Raw genomic sequence first — 17,676 nt, 5'->3', positions numbered from 1 at the left:
AAAATAAGATGACTTGTTATGTTGCTTTTTGTCTTTCGCAGAAGGAAAGGCGTTCAATGGTACAAGTGCTTCAGGCCAGGGGGCATAATTTTCAAGGTGGGGTCCCAGTGCGGCTGCCCACCCAGAACTCTGAAAATCACTTTGAACCAAGCTCATTCTTGGCTGCTTGAGCATCCAGTGACTCGCTGGGTTGGCAGCGCCATACCCGACGGGGCTCGCACATCACAGGCTTTGCTCAGCCATCACAGCCCATAAACACGTGAACGGACAGACGGGTGGACAGGGTGAAAGGATCCCGAGGGCAGAGACGCGGGAGGAATCTGGAGTGGGTGAAGACAAAAATCTGGGGGCCCACAGCGCCACCTTGTGGCACTATGCCTACCAAGTCTTGTAGACTCAGCAGCCAAAAAGTGGGAATTTCTAGAGTCCTCCCCCAAGGGAAGAAAGCCCAGGGGGAGGAGGGGAGGAGGGAGGAGGGGAAGAAGGAGGAGAAGGAGGGTGTTGAGGGGAAGGAGGGGAAGGCAGCTGGAAGGGAAGGTAGAAGAGGGAGAGGGGATGGGAGGGGGAGAGGGGAGGGGAGGAGTCCGGAGGGAGAGCAGAAGGGAGGGGGTGGCAGGGGAGGAGGAGGAGGAGGAGCAGGGGGAGGAGTTGGTGGGTGAGTGAACTCAGCAAGGGTGGGGGAGAAGCAGGCAGCTTCTGAGGTTACTCAGTTCTGGTCGTGTGACCCTGGGCGAGTGACAGGGCCATTGTGGAGGCTGGGTTTTCTCCTCCAGAAAAACGGGGAAAATGGATGGACATCAGGGCTCAGGGCCAGCGAAAAGCTCAGGAGACCACAGTTCCTCTGCCCCTCCTAGGGTTCAGGACAGGGTTGGCTGGCGGACAGACAGGAGGTAAGCATTTGATAAAATGGGGTGTTTCAGGGGGCTAGAGCTAGCCCTGAGGGCGCTTGCCTTGCAAAGGGCTGACCTGGGTTCGATCTCCGGCATCTTAAAGGATCCCCGAGCTCCGCCAGGGGTTCCTGAGTGCAGAGCCAGGAGGAAGCCCTGAGCAATCACCTCGGTTGCTTGGGGAAGGATTCAAACCCGACGCCCCGGTTTGAATCCGGTTTGAGCCCCCAAAAAGTTTTTTGATACCTCCAAAAAATAGGGGTATCCAGGGTAGGGGTGTGGTGTAGCGGTAGGGAGCATAATGCTGTGCATGTGGATTCCAGCATCTCCCCCCACCTTACACACACGCTCGCACATACACACACACATACACACACACACACACACACACACACACACACACTACCCTACCCGCTCAATTCACGGAATCTCAGAAGATCAACCACAAAACTAGCTTCAGGAAAGGGTTGATATCTGGAGATTGCTTTCTGTACAGTCCATGGCTGTCTGTCTCTTGAGTCTTGATTTCTGGTCTGTAAAATGCATGTGTGTGTGTGTGTGTGTGTGTGTGTGTGTGTGTGTGTGTGTGTGTGTGTGTGTTGCAGGTCTGGGGTTCAAATGGCCTTTAGCTTTCCTTGTTTATTCAGTAAGTATTTTGGTGTTTTTTGGACCACACCCAGCGATGTTCAGGGGTTCCTCTTGGCTCTGAACTCTGAACAGGGATGACTGTTGGTGCTCCGGGGACCCTGTGGGACGCCCCGGCTTGAATCCAGGTGGCCTGTGCATTATCTGCTGTATTACCTCTCCAGCCCTGGGGGTTGCATGGCATTGCCCAGACACCATCTCAGAAGGCTGGGTGTGGGTTGGCTCCAACCCTGCTCGCTCCTAGGATGGAGGGCGTGTTCAGGCTGGGGGCGTCAGGCCACCCACCTGTGAATTCTCGCCCCACACATTTCACCCCTGCAGAATGTGGGGGCTCCCAGACACCCCAGACTCCTGGTTGTGGGTGCTCAGCCTTCCAGGCCCAAGTTCATAGGATCCCTGAAGAGCGAGGGGTCGCCCTGGGCCGGGTCACGTGCTGCGCCGAGGTCCCCGCGCCTCCGGCGGGGGATGGGCGCGGAGGGCGCGCGCGGACCCTCGCGCGGCAGGAGCACCTGTGGCTCCAACGTCCCGTGCGGGAAGAAGGGGCGTGCCGTGGGCGTGGCCTGTCGGGCCGACTCCCTCATCGAATTGGCCCTCCGGTCCGTCACTTCCGAAGACCCGCCCCCGGCTATAAAAGGCCGCCCACAGCTGCTCCAGACGGTTTGGGAACTGGCCTGGGCAGTGGACCCCGCGCCCTGGGCTTCCGGCTGACCACGGTGAGAAGCAGGGGAGTCTCCGACCGAGGTGGGTGAGGCGGAGGGCGTCCTCCGAGTTCTGGGGTGCCCCGGGTGAAAAAGGGGCCGAGCGGGGGTCCCCTGGGCTCTTGGTCTCTGGTGGGGGGTTCCCTATCCGCGCAGAGTGACCCCTTTCCCTTCCCCCCTTATTCAACTTTTGGAAGAAGCTCAGACTTTGAGACTCTTTATTTCCTGAGACTTTCGTGCTGGGGAGGGACAGGGGATTAGAAAGTGGGTCCCCCCCCGAAGTGGCTTGCGGGGGGGACACCTAAATGGTCCCCGAATCGAACCAGCTCCTGCCTCAACTCTGAAAACGGGAACTTGCTGGCTTGGCGAGTCCAGCTGTCTCCTTGTTTCCTGGGTCTTCCGAGGCCGCACCCCTCACCCTCTCCGGGGCGGGACCTTCTTTCTCTCTCCCATCTGCAAACGCTTTTGGCACTGGGGAGGTGAGGGGCGGGGGGCGGGGGGGTTCCACCCGGCCCCTAGGGGCTGACCCTAGGGGCGTGTCTCGGGGAGACCCTGCCCCCTTCCGTGGTGGGCGTGGCCCGTGGGCTGCAGCCGCCCCTTATCTGAGTTCTTGGGACCTTTGTTGGAAGGTGAAGGACCTCGAGCTCGTCCTCGGAGTTGGAGGGGGACGGACTTCGGAAGTTGGAGCTTAGGAAAATTCCCAGATGAAGAGGCCAGAGCCATAGGACGGCGGGGTGGGCGCTTGCCTTGTACGGGGCAGACTGGGGTTCAGTCCCTGGAGCCCCTTAGGGCCCCCGAGCCATGCCTGCAGTGATCCCTGAGCACAGATGGGTGTGGACCTCCCAAGACTCAGTTTTCTAGGGGGGGACGGATAGTACAGTGGGGTGAGATGCTTGCCTGGCACGCAGAAGGTTTGATACCAGGCACCCCAGGGGAACCCCGGGCCCCGCCAGAGTGATTCCTGAGAGCACAGCCAGGTGGGACCCAACGCTTCCCTCCACAAAATAATTTTCTGGGGACTGGAGCGATAGTACAGTGGGTAGGGCACTTTCCTCGCACAAAGCTGACCTGGTTCGATCAACCCACCGCAAGCCCAACCAGGAGTGACCTCTGAGCACACAGCCGGGAGTCAGCCCTGAGCACAGTTGGATATGGCCCCCACCTCCCTCCCCCCAAAAAGTGGAAAAATATTCTTGCAGGCTGGCGAGACAGCTCAAAGGACCCAAGGTGCCGGCTTCCATCCCTGGCATCACATATCTCCCCTCATAAAACGTGCCCAAGCGATACCCAATCAGCACACAGGAAGTAGCCCCCCAGCGAAAAACAAATGAAACAACCCGAACAGACCAAATAACCAGTTCGTGGTGGCAGAAAGGGGACAGCCTGCCCCACCTTTTCCTCCCCTGGAATGAAATGTCCAAAGTCTCAGGGCGTCTGCGAGGTTCGGTCCAGAGTCTCCAAACAGCCTTCACGGCCTGTGCCACCTTTTGCCTAGTTCTGCCAGAGAGAGACGGAGGCTCTTTGCCCAGCGGGGCGTGGAATCCGGTCGGACCATGGCTCAGCCCAGCTCAGCCGGCTGGAAATGAGCTCGTGACTCCCCTGGCACCCCCGTGACACCGCGGGTCACATCCACCGGGTCACATCCACCTGGGAGCCTCTCGGTGCCCCACACCTGAGTCTGACTCACAGGGGCCTCTCGGGGAACTGCTTTCTGAGTTGAGTTCTGCTCCAGAACTTGCTTTGGGAACAGGTAACGTTTTGTTGTTTTGTTTTTGTTTTCTGGCCACATCTGGGGTTGCTCAGGGCTTACTCCTGGCTCTGCATTTAGGAATTACTCCTTTGGGGCTGCAGAGATTGTTCAGCGGGAGGGCACTTGCCTTGCACACGGCTGACCCAGTATCTCATAATTTCTCCCGAGCACTGTCAGGAGTAATTTGTGTGTGCAGAGCCTGGAGTAAGCCCTGAGCACCAATGGTTGTAACCCAAAACTAAAAAAATAAAAAACAAACAAACCAACCAAAAAACAAAATTTCTCCTGGTGGTCCCAGGGGGACCATATGGGATGCCAGGGATCAATCCGTTGCTTGCAAGGCTGTACCCCGTGTACTAGTGTTCACAGGTAACATTATTTACCTGCCTGAAATGTCTCCATTTCTCCCTGAAAGATGGTCCCTGCGGAACAGCTTCCTGTTTTTCTCTTGGGGTTTGTTCTATTTTGTTTTTCTGGGGTGGAGGGGAGTTAGTTTACACCTGTTTGTGCTCAGGGATCACTCTTGGCCGCACTCAGGGATCTGGGGACCATATGTGGAGTTGGGGATCGAATCCTGGTCGCCTGTGTACAAGGCATATGTCTTACTCAGCTTGTACCTCTTAGTCTCTCTCTTTTGGGGGACTGGTGCAAGGTTTGAACCACAGCCAGCAGACCAAAAGGGCTTTTCCTGGGGTGCTTTGTGCTCAGGGGTGACTCCTGGTGGGGCTTAGGGACCGTGTGGTGCCAGGGATTAAACTCGGGCCAGCCATATGTAAGGCCAGCACCTAATCCCCTACACAATATCCCCAATTCTGATTTTTCTTGTAGATTCTGGGCAAATTCAAACAATTCCTTATTCCTTTATTTTCCCTTTTATTTTTTGTGGGGGGGGACGTGCCACACCCAGCAGTGCTCAGGACTTACTCTCGGTGGGGCAGGGGAAACCATTTGGGGGTTTTGGGATGGACCCAGGTGGGTAGCATGCATGCCAAGTGACCTGCTTGCTGTGTTTTCTCTCAAGCCCGTTTTTGGCCTCTAAAAGCAACCTGGCCCGCCTGTCCAATACATGTAAATTTCCTTTATTTTCATTTCACTTTTGCTTTGTTTCTGGCTTTGGTTTTTGGGCTACGCCTGGGCTGTGCTCTGGGGTGGGAGCCCTAGGACATTAATATAATGATATTTTGTTTCATGATATCATGATATTATTCTATTATGAGCCAAAACGGTGCTGGCTTTGCAGGGAACCGGCATCCCACAGAGTCCCCCAAGCACGCCAGGAGGGATCCCTGAGTGCAGAGCCAGAAGTCAGCCCTGAGCACCGCTAAGTGTGACCCAATCCTCCTTCAAAAACAAACAAACAAAATAACAAAATAGCCTAACACTTGGGCCATGCTCAGGCTGACTCCCGGCTCTGTGCTCAGGAGCCACTCCTGGGGAGTGTGCCGGCCATTGAACAGGAGACCCGTGCTGTCTCTCCAGCTGCAGTTATTTTTCTATTACTCTCGGTTTGGGGGCTTCACCCAGTTCTACTCAGGCTCTGAGCTGGGTGGGGCTCCCTGGGGTGCGCTTGGGGCCTCCTGCATGAGGCTCCCTGAATCCTCTCTCCAGACGCCCCCCAGGCCTGCCTTTGCCTTTCTCATTGTTTCATGGTCTGTGACTCAGGTTAGCTCCAGCACCCCGGCTTCCTGCCCGACCCCTTCATCTGGGACAGTCCCTGCAAGAGGCTTCTGTGACTCTTTATTGTGTTTTGTGGGGGCCACCCCAGTGGTGGAATTACAGGGATCAGACTCCTGGTAGTGCTCCGGAGACCCCGTGGGGTGCTGGGGATTGAACCCGGGTCAGCTGCATCCAAGGCAAGTGCCCTCCCGGCTGCTTTGAGGCTCTGGGCCCGGAAAGAGCTTTCTGGCCTAAGAGGTCATGACATGACGCCTTCGCAGTCCTTCGAGGCCATTGGCGGTTTGGCCTCCTGAGTGATACGGGTGATCACTGACCTTGACGCAGAGGGTGCCCCACCCCCATTGGAGACCCTCTGCCCAGCCACACCCCTTCCCACCATGCTTTCCTGCAGGGGACCCCTTCTATGTTGGTGACTGATGGTAGGCTGGGATCTAAGGAGTAGGGGGACAGAGGGCAGATGTGAGCAGAGGTGTAGGGACAGAGCCAGGCCACGATGGGGGAGACCTCTCTGGGCACTACTTTGCGGGTGGGGTGCAGCCATGGGAGGGCAGGGCTGGGGCAGAGCCTGGTTGTGTTGGATCAGACCAGACATTAGGAGGGGTGGGGCGTGCTTCAGGGGTGGGGCCTAATTGTGGTGGTTTTGGGGTGGGGCCTGCCTGGTAGGGGCGGGACTTGTGGTGGGTGAGAGGCATGGCCTGGTGGGGTGGGGCGTGGCCTGCCTGGTAAGGGTGGGGCTGATTGTTGTGGGTCAGAGGCGGGGCCTACATGGTAGGGGCGGGACTTGTGGTGGGTCAGGGGCATGGGCTGGTGGGGTGGGGCGTGGCCTGGCAAGGGCGGGGCTGGTTGTGGTGGGTCAGGGGCGGGGCATGGTGGAGTGGGCGGGGCCAGGTTGCTTATAGGGGGCGTGGCCTGGACAAACCAGGTCCCCATTGGACCAACCTTGCTCCCTCCCTCTTCCCTGCAGTGACTCTTCTGAGAAATGTCCACCAGCGAGATGGAGGCCTCTGCTAGCCCGCCTGTGGAGACGGAGGGATCTACGCAGCAGGTCAGGAAGTCACAAGCACAATGAACGGACCAGGGACGAACCATCGAAGAGACTAATGGGGGTCCCCAGCCAACATGGGGTTGTGGGAAGTGGGGTTTCCCCCAACCCTGGTCACAACGTGTTTGGAACCGCCTGTCCCTCCCCCCCAATATTTGTCTGATCCTTCCCCGAGGCAGCGTGTTCTCAAAATCAGCCCCCTCTTGGCCCCTCCCTGTTTACTTTAATTGTGGGGCCATGGGTGAGTCACCTCAAGTTGGTGTTGCTCTTGGAGTTCTGGGTTCCGTGCGTGGCCCGGGGGTGGGGTGCCGCGGGCAGAGCCAGGCCTGCACCTTCAGCCTGCCTGCAGAGCCCGTGCTCTACCTTCCGTGCTGTCGTGGGCCCTGAGCAGGTTTTGGTTTGAAGGCCATGCACGGCTCTGTGCCCAGCCTGGGGTTCTCGCTGGGGGGCTCAGGGGGACCATATGCTGTGCCAGGGATCAGCCACATGCAAGCCCAGTGCCTTACCCCCCCGGACTGTCTCTCTGGCCCCTGCGTGCAGCTTTGAGGCTCCGTTACATGGAAGTGTGGGTTCAAAGGCATTGATTCCCACCGTTGTGATTTTTCTTTCTGCCCGTGTGTTTCGGTTTGGTTTGGGGGCCACACCTGGCAGTGCCCAGGGCTGATCCCTGGTTGTGTGCTCAGGGATCACTGCGGGTGGGGCTCGGGACAGTGCGTGGTGCCATGATCAGTCCGGGCTGCCCCATGCGGGCCAGCCCCTGCCCACTGCCCCGTCTCTCAGGCTGCTGTTTGGCTTCAGTTTTGCAGTGTGGGGGTCCAAACCTACACTTAGGACCTTCCGCGTTCAAGGTCAAGTGGTGGGTCCCGGCAGGAATCCTCTCGGTCCCCCCTGGCTCTGACTCAGAACGTCTCTCTGACTCTGTACGGAAACCCCAGACCGGTTGGGTGGCTTCTCACACTCATTGTGGGGCCACAACTCATAAATGGAATCATGCCGAAACCGTTTTAGCGGGACGGGAGAGAGGGCACAGGGGTTAGCGCTGACCTTGCACGTGACTGACTCTGGTTGGATCCCTGGCATCCTGGCGCGCACAGCCAGGAGGGAGCCCTGATCACTGCCACGTGGGACCCCAAAAACCCTCGCCAGAGAGATGATGTAGGGGTCGCTCTTGCCTTGCATCTGCTGACCCCTGTTTGATCCCCGGTGCCACCCGGACCCCCTGCGCCTCCAGAGTGCCCCCAGCTCCCAAGTGCGCGCGCCGTTGGCGGTGGACACGGAGTCCTGATTATTCAGAACCCCGAGCGGCAGGGTAGCGGGGTGAGGGGCCGCCCCTGGCTCCTCGGGGTGGCGGCTCAGGTTCTCATGGGCAGGAATCCAGACGGGGCAAATAGGGCGGATAGAGCGTGGTCCTGCCGGGTGCAAACTGCCACCCCCACCCCCGCCCCCGCCGCCCAGGTGCCCTCCTCACCTGCCTCCCCCCTGCAGGCCAGCGTGGGGGAGCGCGTGGCCAGCCTTCCCGTCATCAGCACCACCTGCCAAATGCTGTCGGCCGCCTACAACGCCACCAAGGACAGCCACCCCCACGTCAGGACCTTCTGCGATGCGGCCGAGAAGGGCGTGCGGACCCTCTCCGAGGCCGCCGTCAGCGGGGCGCAGCCCATCCTCTCCAAGCTGGAGCCCCAGAGTGAGTGCGACCCCCCACATCCCACCAGCTCCCCGGGCGGCTGCACCTCCTGTGTGTGTGTCGGGGGCGGGGGGGAGCCGTCTCCTCTAGCCTCGCTTTAATTGTTTGTTTGGGGGCTACACCGGTGGTGCTCAGGGGACCCTATGGGTGCCAAGGCTAGATCCCTGATCTGCCGCGTCCCAGGAAAATGCCCAACCCGCTACGGCGAGGGTGGGCGTGGGAGGCTGTCGGGGGCGGAGTTTCCGGCAGGACAGTGACTTTAGTTTCCTTGTGCGCCTTCTCCAGTCAATACCGCTAGCGAGTACGCACACCGGGGGCTGGACAAGCTGGAGAACAGCGTGTCCGTCCTGCAGCAGCCGCCGGAGAAGGTAACCGAGTCGGGGTCAGCGCAGGACCGCCTTAGTGAGGTGGACGTGCCAGGCCGCTGCCTCCCCTTCCGCTCCGCCCCCGCCCCCGCCCCTCCCGCTGTGTCCACCGTCCCTGTCCTCACTTCCAACATTCTGGGCTGTGCCCAGAATGTTCTGGAGGCAGTCCCAGATGGACTCAACCCCACCCCTCTGGCCTCCGTGTTCAGACCTGCCAGCCTGGTGGTGGAGGCGAATCCTCAGCCCCCTCTGGGAATGTCATTCTGGGAAACTGGGGTGCGGGGGTGGGGCCAGGGGGCAGGAAATTAACAAGCCATCCTACCCCAGGGCCTTGGCACCATCCTTCCCACCTCCTGTTCTAATCTCCCCCTCCCCCTCATAAAGGAAGGTCCCTTGTTACTGGTACTGTTCTCTGGAATGTTCGCTGTTTTCCTTTTCCTTTTGGCCTCACTGGCCTTGGGTGACTCAGGAACTCCACTAACTCGACTAATTTTTCTGTTTTGGTTTGGTTTTTGGGGCCACACCCCACAATGCTCAGGGCTCACTCCTGGCTCTGTCTCAGGGATCACCCCGGCTGTGCTTGTAGGGCCCTATGGAGGCCACACCCTCTTCCCTACCCCCCTCTCCCCATTCACTTCCTGTCTCCATGAAGTACGCTCCTGGGATCATCTCCTGGGAACGGGTCACCCAGGTCCCATTGGGGTGTCTGGGCCGTGGCCTCCAGGCCCCGCCCACGTTGTTGTTGTAACTGGAGTCAGTGTTGGGCTGAAGAATGTCCCATTGTGTCCCCAAGAAAGCCCTCCCTTTCTCCATTCAGCTGTCCTGCCCTGCTGGGCGGGGGTGCTGCCCACGGTCCCCACTTCACTCCCCGCCAGGCTGAGGGCGCAGACTTTGGGCCTTGTCGCTCCGGCTCGGGCCCACCAGCGCCTGGTACGGGGCAGATGGACCCTCAATGCCTCCGTCCCTCTCCCCTGCCCTTGCCCTCCCAGCCAGCCCTGACCCAGTGCCTGCAGGCTCTCCTGATGCCTCTCAAGCGCCCCCTGTTGGCAGCAGACGATCTGTCCCTCTCTGCAGACAGGGACTGGGCTGGGACTTGAACCATGGGTGGAGGAAGGTGAAAGGATGAGTTCCCAGGAGGATGGGGCACCGGGCCCGCAGGGTGGACGAAAACCAACATTTTTCCTGCCCACAGAAGGGCGAGCTCAGGGCGATGCTCTGCCTCTCCCGGCTCGTGGCTGAGGCCTGCAGGCCTGGCCCTGCGCCCCCTGGGGCCACCACTGGAGTTCAGGTCCAGCCTTTTGCCCACGGCCCCGCTGGGTTTTCAGACTCGGAGCCATGCCCTCTCCCCGAGAAGAGACTCATTCCCGGAGGTCTTGGTCTTTTGACAGGCAAGGAAGGGTGGGGAGGGCTGAGCATTTTAACTTTCCAGAGAGTTCTTGCAAAGGCTTCAGGTGTGCTGGGCCGGAAGGATCGCACAGGGGGTCAGGTCAAGTGCTTTGCCTTACTGGAGGCCGACCCACAGAGCCTTCAGGAGTGAGGCCTGAGCACCTCTGGGGTGTGGCCAAGCTCCCTTCCCCCCACAAAAAAGAAGACAAGACTTTTTTTTTCTTTTTGGCTTATACCCAGCGATGCTCAGGGGTTACTCCTGGCTCTGCACTCAGGAATTACTCCTGGCGGTGCTTGGGGAACCATATGGGATGCTGGGGATCGAACCTGGGTCGGCCGTGTGCAAGGCAAGCGCCCTACCTGCTGTGCTATCGCTCCAGCCCCCTGGTACTGGGGTTTGAACCCAAGTCCTGGCACATGCAAAGCCCACGCCCTTCACCCCCTAGCCCTTTCTCTACCCGCCCTTTTTCGTTTGTCTTTTTTTCGGTCACACCCAGTGGCACTCAGGGGTTATTCCTGCTATGCTCAGGGATCACTCCTGGTGGGACTCGGGAGCTGACATGGGCTGCCAAGGATGCCGGGTTGGCGATGTACAAGGCAATTGCACTCTTGGCTGACCTGTTGCTCCCACCCCAACGCCCCCACTCTTGACCATGACTCAGGAGGCTGGGGGGTGTGGGGACGGGAGGAGGGCAGGACCCAAGTGCTGATCTGGGGGTCCCCACCTCCTCCCAGGTCCTGGCCGACACCCGGGAGCTTGTGTCATCCAAGGTATCGGAGGCCCGAGATGCCATGTCCAGCGCCAAGGACACAGTGGCCACCTGCGTGACGGGGGCAGTGGACGCGACCCGGGACGCTGTGCAGAGTGGCGTGGACAGGACCAAGTGTGCCGTGTCCAGCGGCGTCCAGTCGGTCATGGATTCCCGTGTGGGCCAGATGGTGCTGAGCGGAGTGGACACGATCCTGGGCAGGTCGGAGGAATGGGTGGACAACCACCTGCCCATGACAGACGCTGAGCTGGGTGAGTCACGCCCGGCACCTCCACCTTCTCAGTCTTCTTGCCCCCACAGGCTGCCCTCCTGGCAGCGGCCACCAGAGGGTGCCAGTGAGCCAGGAGTCAGGCCCCCAGCCGGCCCTGCCCTCTATGACCACCAGGGGGTGCCCACTAGACTGAGTGCCCATTCCTTCCATAGACCTTCTTATATTTATTATTTTAAAAAAGACTATTATTAAAAAGACTATTATTGTTTTTTAAGCTTTTTGGGTCACACCTGGAGATGCTCAGGAGTTATTCCTGGCTCTGCACTCAGGAATTACTCCTTGCGGTGCTTGTGGGACCATATGGGATGCTGGGGTTGAACCTGGGTCAGCCTGGTGCAAGGCAAATGCCCTACCCGCTGTAATTCCACTCCATCACCAGACCTTCTTGTATTTACTGGCTTCTCCTCACTAATGAATACTGTCCTTGTACCTCCTCAGCCATCAGCCTGCCCCGGGACCTTTTGTTTGTTTTTTGTTTGTTTGGGAGCCATACCCGGAAATGCTTAGGGTTTACTCCTGGCTCAGGGATCTCTCCTGATGGTGCTTGGGGGATGATATGGGCTGCTGGTGATTGAACCCGGGTCAGCCATATGCAAGGCAAGTGCCTTAACCCACAGTACTAGCTCTGACCCCATGCCCCAGGACCTTTGCAAATGAACTCATTCCTCTATCTACAACATGGTTGTGCAAGACCCCCAGAGGGTTGCCTCTTTTCTCCCCTCCAGCTCTGGGCTTCCTGGTGAGGTCTCTGGCCACAGCCAAATCAATGCATTCAGAGCGCTATTTTTTTTTTTTTTTTTTTTGCTTTTTGGGTCACACCTGGCGATGCACAGGGGTTAATACTGGCTTTGCACTCAGGAATTACTCCTGGCGGTGCTCAGGGGACCATATGGGATGCTGGGAATCGAACCCGGTTCGGCCGTGTGCAAGGCAAATGCCCTACCTGCTGTGCTATCACTCCAGCCCCCAGAGCACTATTTTTGTGGAGGTAACAATGGCCAAAAAAACCGCATCAGGGTCTGGAGCGATAGCACAGCGGGTAGGGCATTTGCCTTGCACACGGCCGAACTGGGTTCAATTCCCAGCATCCCATATGGTCCCCTGAGCACTGCCAGGGGTGATTCCTGAGTGCATGAGCCAGGAGTGACCCCTGTGCATCGCCGGGTGTGACCCAAAAAGCAAAACAAAACAAAACAAAACAAAAAAAACGCATCAGCCATGCAGGATACCTAGGAGGTCCCTTTCTGCATGGATAGAGGATGGGAGCTGTCATTTTGCCTTATATGACTAGCCCTGTGCTCAGGAATTACTCCTGGTGGTGCTTGGGGGACCATATGGGATGCTGAGAATCAAACCTGGGTCGGCCACGTGCAAGGCAAACACCCTACCCGCTGTGCTATCGCTCCAGCCCCCTTTCATTTATTTTTATATTTGTTTTTGGGTCACACTCAGCAGGGCTCACAAGTTCTTACTGGCTCTGAACTCAGGGACCAGTCCTGGCCGTACTCAGGGAGGGGGGTGCGATGGAACCCAGTGGGAGGCCAGGGATTGAACCCGGGCCAGACGCATGCCAGGCAGGTGCCCTGCCCGCTGTGCTATCTCTCTGGCCCCTGGTCCCGGACAGTCTGAAAGCAGATGGTGAGGCTATGTGAGGGTCTGTGATGAGCAGAGGCCAGAGCTACCCAAATAACGGGGTGGGGGGCCCTTTGTGCGACTTGAGGAACCTGGGGTGCCCCGGGGAGCCAATGGAGCCCAAGGCAGAGGGAGACAGACCCTCCGTGCCACCAGGCCGGCCGGGCAGGAAGGGGCAGGGCGGCCTGTGCCACCCCTCACGGCGCCCCCGTGCCCCGCCCCGCAGGCCGCCTGGCCACGTCCCTGGACGGCGTGGACATCGCGTCCCTGCAGCAGCAGCGGCAGGAGCAGAGCTACTTCGTGCGCTTAGGCTCGCTGTCGGAGCGGCTGCGCCAGCGCGCCTACCAGCACTCGCTGGGCAAGCTGCAGCTCAGCCGGCAGCGGGCACAGGAGGCGCTGCTGCAGCTGGCGCAGGCCATCAGCCTGGTGAGCGCCCCCCACCCGACCCCACCGCCCGGCCTCCTTACGCGACGCCTGACTGCACCTTTACCTTTCAAAAGATGGGGGGTCTTGGGGGGGCCCTCACCCAGCAGTGCTCAGGGCTGGCTTCCCACTGATCAAGGCCAGCGGTCTACCCAGCCCTGTAGCATTGATCTACTTGCCCCACTCCCGAGTTTTGTGTTTTTGTTGGGGGCAGGGGGCGACCCTCAGTGATGCTCTGCACTCAGGGACAGCTCCTGGCGGTGCTCCGGGGACCCTACGGGGTGCCGGGGATCCAACCCGGGTCGGCTGCGTGCAAGGCAAATGCCCTCCCTGCCCTGCTGTAGGTAGCCCCTGTGTTTTGCGGGCTCCTGGCGGGGCCAAGCCGGCCCCCTTTACAGAGCACCTCATCTCAGAGGGATGAGCACCCCCCCCCCCGCCTGCCCGCTCCCCGGCGCCCCGTGGGCCCCTGCTCTCTCCTCACTCTCTTGTTCTCTCGCTCGCCCTCTGGCTCCAGGTGGAAACGGCCAAGCAGGAGGCGGGTCAGAAGCTGGCAGAGGGGCAGGAGAAGCTCCACCAGATGTGGCTCAACTGGCACAAGAAACAGCTCCCGGACGCTGATGCCGATGCAGCCAGGCCAGAGGTACCCCAGTAATGGGGGGGGAGTTGTGAAGCCCACTCCCCTGACCCCACCTGTGCTCCATGGGCCATGCTGCCCAGGATGCTTTCCCTCCTCCTCAGCTCACATGAGCATCCTTAGGATGCTCGGATGCCACCTCCAGGAAGCCTGCCCGGGGTGCCGCTGTTGGGGACGGGTGTGCCTTTCTCAGGCTGGAGCGTTGGCATCTAGGGACATGTCTCATGTCCACCTGCCTGGCAGTGCACTTGGAATGTGCCCCTCCTGGCTGTCTGCCCGCTTTGACTTGTGCCAAGCACAGAGCCTCCTGTTCCCGGTCTGTAACCGGATACAGGACTTAGTGCAGCCTCGGGTGCAGGGGTGTGACCCTGCACCCCCGTGTTCACCATAAGGGGGGCCTGGACACACTAGCGGCATCTCTGTGAGGTCCTGGGTTCGAGCTGCAGCCCTACCCAAACCAAGTCTTTTATTCTCCACACTTGGGGTGCTTTGTTTTGGGGCCACACCCGCGTTGCCCAGGGCTGACTCCAGGCGCAGTGCTCAGGGATCGTTCCTAGTTGGGCTCCGGGGACCCTATGGGGTGTTGGGCATCGAGCTCCGGTCCTCCGTGTGCAAGGCCAGCGCCCTCCCCGCTGGCCTATTCCTGGGGTTCCAGCTTCCTTCTGCACCTGGACGCTGCCGACCCCGCGGAGCCCCTGATGGCGCCCTTGCCCCCCAGCAGGTGGAGACGCAGACGCTCGCCATGTTCCGGGACATCACCGGCCAGCTGCAGGCCACCCTGGGCTCGCTGGGCGCCAGCGTGCAGGGGCTGCCGGCGCACGTGAAGGAGCAGGCGCGGCTGGCCGCGCGCCAGGTGGAGCAGCTGCAGGCCACCTTCGCGGGCGCGCAGTCCTTCCGTGAGCTGACGGCCAGTGCGCTGGAGCAGAGCCGCCAGCAGGTGGCGCAGGCGCGCGCGGCCCTGGACGGCGTGGTGGAGTACGTGGCCCAGAACACGCCCGTCACGTGGCTGGTGGGCCCCTTCGCCCCGGGGGTCGCCGAGCGAGCGCCCGAAGCGCAGAAGTAGGATGCACCCCTACGCCCGGCGCGCTCCGGGGGTGCCTGCCAGCTGCACCCCCGGGAGCCGTGGTCCTCAAAACAGACACCCCCTCCCCCCAAATCCCAAATCCATCCTTAGGGTGAGGGTTCTAGAGGAGAAAAACAATTGTTTCCGAGAATATTCTAGATGGTTCTTTTTTTTCCTCTTCCTTTCCCCCCAACCCCCTTTTCAGGGAAATAGTTCTTCCATATACCTTACCTTTCTACGCCAAAGACCCTGATGCCATAGGCTTTAGTCAGTGGACTTGGGCTTGAGGGGGGCCCCTGGGGGCACGGGTGGGGTGGGGTGGGGTGGCCCAGGGCCTGTCGCAGAGCAGCCGGCCAGGCTGAGGCTGCAGGAGCCCTGGCCGCCTACGGTCGGGCTTAATAAACTTCACCCACAGCCTCGCGCACGCGTATGTGTGTTTTTTTGTGTATCTATTCTAGCCCCCTGAGAGCCCCCGGCATCTTCAGGGGTCCTGCCTTGTTCTCACAAGGATGAAAACTGGGCGGGAAAGAAGCTCAGTGGCTGAGCTCATGCTTTGCGGGCGGGAGGCCCAGGTTCCATCCCCAGGTCCTGGGGTGAGAGGTTCCCTGAGCACTGAATTGGGAGTGCTCATAAAGCAGGATTTATGAACATTTATTTATTTTGTTTTTTGGGGTCACACCCGATGCTCAGGGGTTACTCCTGGCTCTGCACTCAGGAATTACTCCTGGTGGTGCTCAGGGGACCCTATAGCATGCTGGGAATTGCACCCAGGTTGGCTGAGTTCAAGGCAAACACCTTACCCACTGTGCTATTGCTCCAGCCCCTATGAACAACATTTAAACGACAAGAGTATGATTGCTTTAGTTGGGGGAGCCACACCCGGCAGTGCTCATGGCTGACTCCTGGCTCTGGGCTCAGGGATTGCCACTGGCAGGGCTCAGGGGACAGAGGGGGATGCCGGGGATGGAACCCGGGTCGGCTGCATGCCCAGTGGGCGCCCTCCCCGCCGTGCCCTCTCCAGCCCCCACTCCAGGAGGCAGCTTGAAGGATCCTGCCCCCCTCGCCTCCTCGTTCCTCATCTCCCCGGATCCTCCTACCCCAGAAGCAGAACCACAGACAACATCTCTAGTTTCATACTCACCCTTTTTTCCCCCTTTTTTGGGGGCATGATTCTGTTTGTGGATTTGGGGCCACACCCAGTGATACTCAGGGCTGACTCCTGGCTCTGTGCTCAGGAGTTACTCCTGATGGGGTTTGGGGGAGCCTGTGGGATGCCAAGGATCAAATCTGGATCGACCACATTTAAGACCTGCACCCTCCCTGCTGTACTGTCACTCCAGCTCATTTTTTTTTCTTTTTGAGTCACACCCGGCCATGCTCAGGGGTTCCTCCTGGTTCTGCACTCAGGAATTACCCCTGGAATTACTTAGGGGACCATATGGGATGCTGGGAAACGAACCCGGGTCGGCAGTATGCAAGACAAATGCCCTACCTACTGTGCTATCACTTCTGCCTCTCCAGCTCATTTTTTTATATGTATTTTTTTCTGGGGTGTGTGTGTGTGTGTGTGTGTGTGTAATGCAGCTGTGGTGGAGCTGTGGGCTCATCCTAAGCCATGCTTAGGGACCTTATGGTGCCCAGGATAGAACAGTTCATGCAACAGATCTCCCGCTCTCTGAGCCCTCCCAGGTCCAGTTTGATGCTTTTTTCTTTTTGGGTCACACTCAGTGATGCTCAGGGTTTACTCCTGGCTCTGCACTTAGGAATTACTCCTGTCATGCTCAGGGAGCCATATGGGATGCCGGGGATTGAGGAATTGAACCTGGGTCAACCACATGCAAGGCAAATGCCCTACCCTCAGTACTATCGTTCCGGCCCTTGATGCTATTTTTGATATTGGGGCTGAGGGGTTGCAGATGGGCACAGTGATCTGGCTATTCTACTATTTTTTTTTCTTTTTGGGTCACACCCAGCGATACTCAGGGGTTACTCCTGGCTCTGCACTCAGAAATTACTCCTGGTGGTGCTTGGGGGACCCTATGGGATGCCGGGGATTGAACTCGGGTCGGTTGCATGCAAAACAACAAAGCAAACACCCTACCTGCTGTACTGCTCCGGCCCCCAAGGCTGTTCTGCTTCAGTAGCAGACTGGGTGCCTCTGAACACCCCTCACACAAATTAAGAAAGCAGACACAGGGGCCAAAGAACCAGGACAGCTGGAAGGGCATCGACATGGCACATGGCCGACCTGGGTTCAATCCCCAACATCCTCTAGGGTCCCCCCACCAGGGATTCCTGAGCACAGTGCTGGGAGTCTGCCCTGAGTACCGCCACTGTGTGTCAAAAAAAGAAAATCCAGAGTGGTGGTGGCCCTAGGGGTGGGGGGATTGAGCCCTCCCCTTCCGGTGGGGAGGTAAGGGGAGCCGAATTTAGAGATTTAGAGAACAGTGGCCCAAGATTCAGTCAGAGTGAGACTAACCTATCCCACCTCCGAGACACGCTGTCACTTCCTCTTCCCAGCTCTGCCCCGTCTTCCTGTCTCCCTGCCCCCCCCCACGTGGGGGAGGTGTATCAGCACTTCCTGGGCCAGGGAGGGAAACTGAGGCACACTCCCTCTCCACTCCCACGTGCCAGCCTTGCAGCAAGGAAGGGATGTGTCCTGTGTCCTTGCACCTGCCTAGGAAATCACAAGGCTCGGGCTGGAGCCATGGTACCGTGGGGAGGGCTCTGGTCTTGCATTCCACAGACA

At 59.2% G+C, this 17,676-nt stretch overlaps 1 protein-coding gene across 5 annotated transcripts; it reads left to right on the top strand.

Annotated features, from left to right (window-relative positions):
• The first annotated feature begins 751 nt into the window (after positions 1–751).
• On the top strand, positions 752–15,227 carry PLIN3 (perilipin 3). 5 transcript variants are annotated; one of them, XM_055129201.1, is made up of 9 exons: positions 752–890; positions 2,146–2,273; positions 6,622–6,702; positions 8,185–8,383; positions 8,669–8,751; positions 10,870–11,155; positions 13,034–13,233; positions 13,745–13,870; positions 14,583–15,227. In XM_055129201.1, the coding sequence occupies exons 3-9, from the start codon at positions 6,637–6,639 to the stop codon at positions 14,925–14,927; spliced, it is 1,305 nt and encodes a 434-aa protein (XP_054985176.1). In that variant the 5' UTR covers positions 752–890; positions 2,146–2,273; positions 6,622–6,636; the 3' UTR covers positions 14,928–15,227. The 5 variants fall into 5 exon arrangements, with proteins under 5 accessions (XP_054985176.1, XP_054985179.1, XP_054985177.1 ...); XM_055129204.1 differs by lacking the exon at positions 752–890 and having other exon boundaries at positions 1,515–2,273; positions 14,586–15,227; XM_055129202.1 differs by lacking the exon at positions 752–890 and having other exon boundaries at positions 1,519–2,245.
• Positions 15,228–17,676: the final 2,449 nt, after the last annotated feature.

The sequence above is a fragment of the Sorex araneus genome, chromosome 2 (assembly GCF_027595985.1).
Source record: "Sorex araneus isolate mSorAra2 chromosome 2, mSorAra2.pri, whole genome shotgun sequence".
NCBI lineage: Eukaryota > Metazoa > Chordata > Mammalia > Eulipotyphla > Soricidae > Sorex > Sorex araneus.
This window is presented reverse-complemented; position numbering and strand designations above follow the sequence as displayed.